The sequence below is a fragment of the Saccoglossus kowalevskii genome, chromosome 8, assembly GCF_978046115.1.
Source record: "Saccoglossus kowalevskii chromosome 8, keSacKowa6.1, whole genome shotgun sequence".
NCBI classification, from domain to species: domain Eukaryota; kingdom Metazoa; phylum Hemichordata; class Enteropneusta; family Harrimaniidae; genus Saccoglossus; species Saccoglossus kowalevskii.
The window spans coordinates 6654843-6666018 of NC_140648.1; the positions used below are offsets into that span (position 1 = coordinate 6654843).

The following is an 11176-nucleotide window of genomic DNA, read 5'->3' on the forward strand; positions in this document are numbered from 1 at the left end:
ATCTGTGTTTACGAATAAGACGTGCATATGAATTGATGAAGACAATAAACGACGCACGTGACCTTTCAACCTATTTAAGTAGGTTGTTGGTATGTCATCGTAACTCTGGTCGGACTTGGCACACAGTAAACTAGTAAACGACGACGGCTTTGGTATTGTAGGTGGAGTGTTTCCACACTACGCTGTATATATGTACGGTACGGTGAGGTACTCGGCACTGTCAGTAGTTCCACTATCGCTGAAAGTGACGAATGTTGGCGATATGCACGTCGGCGTTTTTACCATTGGTAGTGTTGATGGTATTCGCTGGCCAGCTCGAAGGCGACACTACAGGTAGGATCACGTATATCTCAGTTATACTGCTTGATGTATTTTTTTTAAAATTTACCTTAATCTCTAACACCAAAAAAGATCGTAGAGAACAGGTGACGTAACCTTGGTAGGTAATAATAGTTCTCGCTTTTATTGATGTGTCGGACAAGGAATGCAAGACAACGTATTGTGTAGTTCATTTACATCACAAAGCACCTACACCTACGCAGTTTAATGTGTTCTCACATGCCAACTGTACCAGTATTTTTACTATATATGTGTACACTCAACTGATATCGTTATTATGAAGCCAGCCACGAGTACATGTATAATGTACATTCTTCGCGTATTTAAGCAAGGGAATAACTTCTAAAAATAAACGCGATATTTAATATAATTACTCACAGCAAGACAGTGTACATATAATTACGTGCACTGAAAGGAGATGTTTTCACTGTCACACTATATCTGTAAAACTGGCTGGAGTTCAGTGTGCTGTTATAGAAGAAATAAACCATGTGTGTGAAGCATAGTGGAGGGAATAAAGCGAGAATTTCCTTTATCACCGACTAATCGTGTGGGGTAAGGTTTTGGTGGGTACCAAAGTTGTATGCAGTCTTCGTTTGGGGTACTAGTTTTCTAGAACGCGTGGCTGATCACGTAGAAATCATAAGTATGGATAAGTTAAACAGTTTATTTCGAACTAAGCTAAGACAGAGCGATTAATATCGGATGAAAGTTTGTATGCGAAAATTATCACATAAAATCAATATAAAAATTAATAAATCAACAAAAAAAATTCAAGTGCGTGCCAACCTGACATTACCGAATTCAATCAATAATATACACAAAACCATATATCATACCGTGAATGGTCGCAAAATAATTGTGACAAATAATGGTAGTGAGGGAGTCAATACCGTCATGCCACGTCGTACAATTTTATCAGAAATGTATAAAACATGATTGAACGGTCAGTCGAACGAACGAACAAAAAAATAAACATCCATGATATTAAAAAGCACCAATAAACAGATGTTGAATTGTTGACACTAATGTCGAATTATACACAAGTTTGAAACCAGTAAACCACACATTTTCCGCGGTTTTCTGTGAGATTGACTTTATATTCATTGAATCGCTAATTACATAATACCTTATGTGGGTATTTTTCTTCGCAGGCGAGCCATGCAATTCAAACCCTTGTCAGAACGGCGGCATCTGCGTTGGTACCCCTGGAAATAATGAAACCATGACGAACGACCACGTGACACAAAGTGGATATTACTGTCGATGTTTGCAGTGCTATATTGGAACAGACTGTCACACGCGTGAGTAGCATGAGAAAAATACATTATTTGTGTGTGTGAGGGGGGTGGGTGAGCATTTTGTTATAATATGCCAAGCAAGGAGAGGAGCTGGACACGGTAATGTATAAATCACAATATACCCCTCAGTTTATGCAAATCAGATAAACATACTGCAGATTGCCGATTTGGGATATAGAAAAATGTTTATTATTATTATTATTATTATTATTATTATTATTATTATTATTATTATTATTATGTTTTTATTTTGTATAGATGTAGGTATGGCATATCACCAAGTTGTCGGAATGATCAATTTGTACCAACTATGTAACTTTTAAATTGAAATTTCACAAGTACTTTGTAGTATTGGTCACAAAATTAGACAGCATCGCAATCTGTTTTTGTTCAAAATAATCGCCATGTATACATCCTCAACGCTATCATTATATAAACATAATATACAAATACAGTTGTCATGAAATGAGTTGTGTGGCCCATCCAGCTCGATATAAAAAACAACAGATCTTCTCATTTTGTGACATTTTCGTAGGAGTGACTTGTCATTTATAGTACCTACCTGCCGTAAATGCAATGTTCGGAAACAATTGTCCTTCTGTTGAAAAGGTTAACAACATTCAGAGAATACATTTATTGAGTCAAAACTACGTAATCACGTGGACGATTAAAGAGCCAGACTCCGTACAGCACAGTTCGAATTCCATGTAAACAATGTATTTACACATATTGTGTAAGTCATGTGACCCATAACGAACACTGCGCAGAGGTTCACCTATTGGGCTTTCTGACGCCGAAAAGACACCGTGAAATATTAATACAGTTCTATGCTGACTGTATCGACAATTACATTTTGTGCATTGGCACATATAAAACAAGCTGATATGAAGACTAGATATAATAAGTGGGTATATATAATTGATATATGACTACTTGTTGGGGTGGATGGTGCATAGGAAACGACAAGCATTTTTCGTTGACTTTGGAGTGTCCACCTCATTTTCAACAATGTCCTGACATTCGCCAGGCAAATACACGGTATAACACTGTCTCACTCATGTAAATAAAAGAGTAGCCTTTAGTGTTGGAAAATAATAACATATTATTCTTGTGAATTACTTTCAGATTTGCCGGAATGTCACATGCACTGTTACAATGGTGGCCATTGCGTCATGGATAGTTATTGCAGAGAGGCGTGTGAATGTGCGACGTGTTTCAGAGGATCCTACTGTGAGATAGGTATCGATCTATTGCTTTCATATAATGATGACAAAGTTCTGAATATGTCGACCTGGGTATTTACGGGTGAATCTGGCAGTCTTCAATGTGTATATAATTTTGAATAGAACATTACGATTTTATATCTGGGCGTTATTTAAATCTACACTAAAGATCGGATGGTTCCCAGTATATATGGACACAGTCACGTTTGGATATCGATAATGTTTCGTCTAATATGTGTCTTCAAATTCTTTGAATATTGGAATACTTGGAACTCTATATTAAAATATTTATCATATTCATCGATTCAATTTAATAGATTACCACTGATTCCACATTTTGTGCGATGAATATTACATCACTTTCCATTGCAGATTTCCCACCCGTAACCCTAATCATTCCGACCAAGTCATTCTGGCTGTGACCCAAGTCAATCTCGTCAGTGGTACAGGGCATATTTTCCGTTAGGCAAGTGACCATGTGCGTGACCTAGTCATCCCGCCAATGAACCAAGTCATCCTGTTCCATATCCAAACTACTGAAACTAATGAGACTTATGAAACCCGTATGTGACTCAAGTCACCCTGCCCGTGACCTAACAATCCTGACAGTGACCCAGATCACCCTGCCCGTGATCCAAATGACCATGTCCGTGACCTATCAATCCTGACAGTGGCCCAGATCATCTTGCCCATGATCCAAATCACCATGTCCATGACCTATCAATCCTGACAGCGGCCCAGATCATCCTTTCCATGATCTAAGTCTCCATTTCCCAGACCTATCAATCATGACATCGGCCCAGATCATCTTGTCCATGATCTAAGTCTCCATTGTCCCAGACCTATCAATCATCCTGCACTTGATCCAAATCACCATGTCCGTGACCTATCAATCCTGACAGTTGCCCAGATCATTCTGCAGATGATCCAAATCACCATGTCCGTGACCTATCAATCCTGACAGTGGCCCATATCATCTTGCCCGTGATTCAAATCACCCTTCCCGTGACCTATCAATCCTGACAGTTGCCCAGATCATCCTGCACATGATCCAAATCACCATGTATGGACCTATCAATCCTGACAGTGGCCCAGATCATCTTGCACATGATCCAAATCACCATGTCCGTGACCTATCAATCCTGACAGTGGCCCATATCATCTTGCCCGTGATTCAAATCACCCTTCCCGTGACCTATCAATCCTGACAGTTGCCCAGATCATCCTGCACATGATCCAAATCACCATGTATGAACCTATCAATCCCGACAGTGGCCCAGATCATCTTGCACATGATCCAAATCACCATGTCCGTGATCTATCAATCCTGACAGTTGCCCAGATCATCCTGCACATGATCCAAATCACCATGTCCGTGACTTATCAATCCTGACAGTGGCCCATATCATCTTGCCCATGATTCAACTCACCCTTCCCGTGACCTATCAATCCTGACAGTTGCCATATCATCCTGCACATGATCCAAATCACCACGTATGGACCTATCAATCCTGACAGTGGCCCAGATCATCTTGCACATGATCCAAATCACCATGTTCGTGACCTATCAATCCTGACAGTGGCCCAGATCAATCCTGCACATGATCCAAATCACCATGTCCGTGACCTATCAATCCTGACAGTTGCCCAGATCATCCTGCACATGATCCAAATCACCATGTATGAACCTATCAATCCCGACAGTGGCCCAGATCATCTTGCACATGATCCAAATCACCATGTCCGTGATCTATAAATCCTGACAGTTGCCCAGATCATCCTGCACATGATCCAAATCACCATGTCCGTGACTTATCAATCCTGACAGTGGCCCATATCATCTTGCCCATGATTCAACTCACCCTTCCCGTGACCTATCAATCCTGACAGTTGCCATATCATCCTGCACATGATCCAAATCACCACGTATGGACCTATCAATCCTGACAGTGGCCCAGATCATCTTGCACATGATCCAAATCACCATGTTCGTGACCTATCAATCCTGACAGTGGCCCAGATCAATCCTGCACATGATCCAAATCACCATGTCCGTGACCTATCAATCCTGACAGTGGCCCAGATCATCCTGCACATGATCCAAATCACCATGTATGGACCTATCAATCCTGGCAGTGGCGCAGATCATCCTGCACATGATCCAAATCACCATGTCCGTTACCTATCAATCCTGACAGTAGCCCATATCATCTTGCCCATGATTCAAATCACCCTTCCCGTGACCTATCAATCCTGACAGTGGCCCATATCATCTTGCCCATGATTCAAATCACCCTTCCCGTTACCTATCAACCCTGTCAGTGGCCCAGATCATCCTACACATGATTAAAATCACCATGTCTCCGACTTTTCAATCCCGCCAGTGACTAACATCACCATGTCAATGCCCTATCAATCCTGACAGTGGCCCATATCATCTTTCCCATGATCCAAATCACCATGTCCGTGACCTATCAATCCTGACAGTAGCCCATATCATCTTGCCCATGATCCAAATCACCATGTCCGTGACATATCAATCCTGACAGCGGCCCAGATCATCTTGTCCATGATCTAAGTCTCCATGTCCCAGACCTATCAATCCTGACAGTGGCCCAGATCATCCTGCACATGATTCAAATCACCATGTATGGACCTGTCAATCCCGCCAGTCACTAACATCATCCCGTCAATGAGTTAAGTCATCTTGTTCATGAGCTTTTAAGCCTGTTAGTGGCAAAATCATTTTAACCATTATCCAATGCATTCCAATTCACCATGTCCGTGACCTACCAATCCCGTATTCAAAGTCATCCCGTGTGCGCCCCTGTAAGTAATTTATTACGTCAGTGGCCAAATTTCCTTTCCTTAGTGTCTCAAGTCTTCATGTACAGGATCCAATACACGTATCAATGCCGTCAGTGACTAGGTCATTCAGTCCGTGATCCAAGTCACCTTGACCATAAACTACAAAACCCTTCAGCGACCCAAGTCAAACTGCACGTGAACTATATTACTTTGTCCATAAACTATAAATCATTTTAGTGGTCAGTCGTCTGTGCTCAAGTCACCCTATATGTGACCCATCAATCCAATCAGTGGTAGAGGTCATCCCATCCATAATTCAAGTCACACTGTTTCTTGCCCAAGTCATCCTATCTGTGGCCAAAGTCATCCCAGCTTGGATGATTGGATAGTTAATACATCTGATATTATTGCATGTTTGCTTTTCAGTATCAGATGGATGTTTGACCAGCCCTTGCAATAATGGTGGCGTGTGCCGTGAAACTGGCGATAAATGCAACGATTTTGAGTGTACTTGCCAACAATGTTATTTGGGACAATACTGCAGTGTGGGTGAGTTATAGTAATGGCTGTTCTAAACATGACTAGATAACATAACCCCCATCGGTATTCCGTCATAATCATACATTTAGTTGCTTTCATCTTAGAAGTATCAGCAGCAAATTATCATCCCACCTGTTCAATATGATTGGCCATAATTGACCATGTTATCTACACGTAGCGAGTGTTTGAATACACAATGATCCAACATTACTTTTCCGTTCTAGTTAAATACGAATAAGCAGCCAAATTCTCTCATTAGCAAAAAAAGCTCTTTGTTTTTTTGATATTCAATCACCACAATGTACATTCTTTCACCAGTGGATGAAGTCTGTCTCAATGAATTTGCCACGACAATAGTATTTACGACACAAAACTTTGCTAGCAATGAGAGTTACTCAACATTATCACTTGACTCGAATGAAAAAGAAGAATTGTTGATGCGCATCACCATCGGTGTTAGCGCAGCCTTGGCAACGGTTGTCATACTTGCGGTCTGGATTATCTGTTGGATGTATTGCAGAATAAAGAAAAATGATAAGAAGATAGTAGAGAAGGACATGCAAATAACACGCATGGGTTAGTATATTGATTAAATTCCGCCCTCAACAATCAGCTTACAACACCACATGCGATCCATGTTCTTATGAGGTATTCTCTGATGAATTGTCAATGTTGTGCCTGCGAGGTATTATCTCGATAGTGGTCGCTGGTAATCTAGATACAGAGTCAAACTTGTGTCAGTTTTGGAGAGTGTGACTTCATATTTTATAGAAAATACAAATTGTTGACGTTCTCGAAGTCTCAAATCTTGTCTAACAGGAATGTCAGTGGTCGGCTTTCAAATCTAAAAAATGTCATCATCATCTTCCTGTAATACAACGCCTGAAACACGTGTTCACATTTATACAAACAGAATCAGTTATCTTCCCAGCCCCAATGACTTGACCAGAATACACTACACTCGTGTATTATCATGTTCTTTTCAATCCACGACCAATCGTGGTCATCGTATAATAATCGATATTGCATATCACATAACACACTTTTACCTCTTTGAGTGTTTAGGGTTTGAGTATTCAGAGTATGAGTGTTTAGGGTTTGAGTGTTATGAGTGTTCTGTTTCATTTGACATATAACGGATTGTTTGGCATGGACGCATTCAGCCAACCAGTATAAGGCATGACGCATAGCATCCACCTAATATGAACTTTTAATAACATAACATAACGTAATATAACATAACGATTACCATGACATCCATTACCCCTTTGAGCATTCTGATGTTCAGCAATCGCATACGATATGCGTGGCGATATTAATTCTAGCAGCTATTGACCATTAACAAACCGGGGGGGGGGGGGTAGATTTAAAAAAAAGAATACAAAGATCATAGGCATGTATATATATTTGTTATAATAAACTTTTGTAGATTTGAAACTAATAGCACCCTGTGTCAAAGTGAAATCAGAATATATGGTTTAGTTCCCAAGGGCACAGAAACCATGCTGAAAAGGATCAAAAACCCAAAGGAATAAAGGGTGTAATCTGTGATATACGTAATAATTTTCATGACAACAAATACATGGCTATGATTGGACACCCATAGGCGCTTCTTAGTGTACATTACTTTAGGACGATGTCAAATAGCAAATAAAAACTGATCGTTCGCAATATCCAAATTGGGAGAGACACATAGAGAAGGAGTAAATGGAGTATTTGTTTTGCGAACGCTCAAGTCATGTGGGTAAAGGGTGGTCATGCGATATTTAATTGAACTTGACTATTCCCGATCATGATTGTGACCACGATTCGTCACGGATACTTCTCTATAAATAATAAGTATGTGGTATGTTGAACTGAAAACGCACATTTATAGGTCGCGTATTTCCCATGAATCAGAACTTTTTTCTAGTATTTTATGTATTCATTGTTTCGAATTCATCGACACAGATAACTGCCAACATTGCAATAATTTATTTGAATTGAAACAAGATAATGTATTTTCACGAACACCGCCGACCAGAGTTAAAGGGCGGTGGTTGTCGCGAAGCGCGTGATCGAATGTCATGAAAACAAACAATGATATTTGGTGTACGAGTCTCATATAAAACCTTTAACAACTTTATGGCTCTGTTATTTTCATGCCTTTACTATACCCCTAACTCTTATAACTCCCATCCTAGCTGCCTAATTCAATTGTATATCCCAATTTAGATAAATACAGGTTTCTCTGGGAGGGGCATAAACAATCAAATTGGGAACCACTAGAGGGTAGAGGAAGGGATACAAGAGAACTCCTTCAGCAGTATTTACTCGTGTGTTTATAACACAGTTTTTAGATCTTGAAACTGGATACACTAAAACTCGATGGGCGGGTAACACTTTTGGGGTTGTCATAACCTACACGATCATGTTTGGTGATTTGAAATGTATAACCTTAAAATAGTGTCAACATTTGTCTGACTCAATTGTTTTGTGTTTTACACAGCCATACTACGAGACCAGATGTACCTTGGCTTTGTGTCAAATCCACCACAACAGACTGAGGAACCAAACGAACATGGTAAATATACGGATGTTAGGTTTGAAGACAGTCATGAACAAACGGGAGAAGGGTCGAGCAACAGCAGTGGTAACGAGAGAGTTGAACCACCAGCAATAATAATTTCACCTGATGTTGAATACTCTCCCCAAAGCTCCAGACGACGTCAGAGCAGGAGAGATGGAAATACCAGTACGGTGATTAAAAACAATAACACACGTGATAGTGATGGCGTCATTGTTTCTTTAACCGGAACTACGTCTGCTGATGAATTGAATACTGATCCGCGTAGAAATCGCAGGAAATCATCTCCAACGAAAAACCATACGTCACCAAGAAGATTACGGCCGTCTTCACCGCCACGCAGAGCACACAAATCACATCAAGTGGAAATAGGTGACGCTGATGAATCGATCGAGCTTGGTACGGTTAGCAACAGAGGCAATACAGGTGATCAAATGACAGAAGAAGACTCACTTCAACCTGGAAAGCGGAAAAAGCGACGGGGTGGCGGCGCACCAGTAATAGCGAGGGTATTCGTCGGTGATTTCCCCAACCTTTTATCTTGCTTCGGGTCTGATTAGATGAAATTATAATTTTTGTAACATTAAATAAACTTTTTAGTTGTATTTAATACATATTTATACATTTACATACAGCATATCAGTACAAGGTTACATGCGTTCTGAATAAAAACAATTGGTCTTCAAAATCTCGCATATTCGACATTTAAGGAACGAGACAAGAATCCGATATGTTTGATATGTATAACGCCCAGGATTCCTGTAGAAGACAGTGACACGTTTTTCTAGTCAAGGAACTTTTCATATGATAACGCTGTCCCGCAAAATAAAAACGATCAGCGTGAGAAGAGCCAAGCGACCTATTTAGACCACGCCCATCGCATTTCCCATGTACTGCACTGTATCATGTGTAATGTTGCGAATAGAGAGCGTCGATCAATGTCTTTGTCAGTGCTCTAGACCAGGCAGTCAGAATCTATGAATTGTCAGGTGGTCAAAATCACCAAATGGAATCGACACATATAAAGGTATATTCTTTTCATGACCAAAAGTGAAGCAAAATGAGCTGTCAATCTGCAATATCATGCATGCATTTTTTTCTCTTGGTGTCTAGCTTACAATTTGTTTTAATCAATCTTCCAGTCACCCCTACGATTTCAAATGGCCGACTCTTTATTATGGTTCTAGTCGGTTTTGACGCTATCGTTTTTATATTTCCCCTCTTTTCCCGATATGTCACATGATTCTATGATTTACAATTCACATCACTGCACTTAAGATTATTTCAAACATATACACAATGGATACATACTTAAGACATATCTACTGCCAGTCAGCCTTCAAACTTGAACCTGAGAAAGCTTTGCAGCTTTATTTTTCACTAGACTAATTTATAATATTAATTGGCGATCTTAATGTCAAACGTGACCTACACAATTAAGCTGGCGTACAAGTGATAATCAAACAAATGCGATTAATCTATCGATATTTGCTTTATGGGGGAAGCATTATTGAATACGGATTTGAACTAAATTTCAAACAGTTTTCAAAATGGCTGCCCCTCCTATGATAAATACCGGGAGTAAATATCGGTAGATTAATTGCATGTATTTTATTATAATTAGGGTTGATGCATTTCATGAAGTTGATATGTAACGTATTTGTAAATAATCGGTGTATCGAGTTGTAATCGATACAGAATGTATTTACTCGGTATGAGGGCTGCAAAGGTCAGTGCAAACATTGTTATCAAGCTATGACTTGTGTACGGTGCTGGGTGTAAGTTTCAGCACGGATTTTGTTATGTGATATGTTTTATATCTTATCATTTGAATCCTTGCAGTTGTATGTCTTTATATTTGTTTATTTTATTTACCAATAATTTAAAATGTGTTTATTTAAATACTTATATCTCGTCTATAAATATATGGGCACGATCAAGAATGTCTTGTGTGGTAACTTAATAGCCTAATATGCAAATTTATTAGGTTAATTAATTCAAAACAAAATATTTGTTTCTGTTAGGTAATTAAATTGCATAGATTATATACTATTGAAAGTCGCCTATCTACACAGGACTATCGCTGATTCAATCCTTACTTTGAACGACAGTTTTGGTTTCAAATAACTCGGGGAAAGTGTTCTAGTTGTTTCTTGTAGTGGGGTGTTTGTATGTAAGGGATTTTCCACACAAAAACTGCATTTAGTCGAATTCTTTTACTCGGAGGTTAACTTGATGTAAGTAGGTCCATGTCCTAACGGACCCAGGGCAGTGGCAGTTTGTTATCTTTTCCTGATTTTCTCTTTTTTTAGTTTTAAGTCGTATCTAAGTTGACTACCTCATATAGTAAATATCAGAGTAATCACTTGTACACCGACTGACTGTTTATTGGATCACTT

General features: G+C 39.5%; 1 protein-coding gene across 1 annotated transcript; it reads left to right on the top strand.

Annotated features, from left to right (window-relative positions):
- Positions 1-67: 67 nt before the first annotated feature.
- On the top strand, positions 68-10679 carry LOC100376346 (uncharacterized). Its single transcript, XM_002742057.4, has 6 exons — positions 68-333; positions 1494-1643; positions 2766-2879; positions 6098-6220; positions 6530-6787; positions 8700-10679. The coding sequence occupies exons 1-6, from the start codon at positions 252-254 to the stop codon at positions 9335-9337; spliced, it is 1365 nt and encodes a 454-aa protein (XP_002742103.1). The 5' UTR covers positions 68-251; the 3' UTR covers positions 9338-10679.
- Positions 10680-11176: the final 497 nt, after the last annotated feature.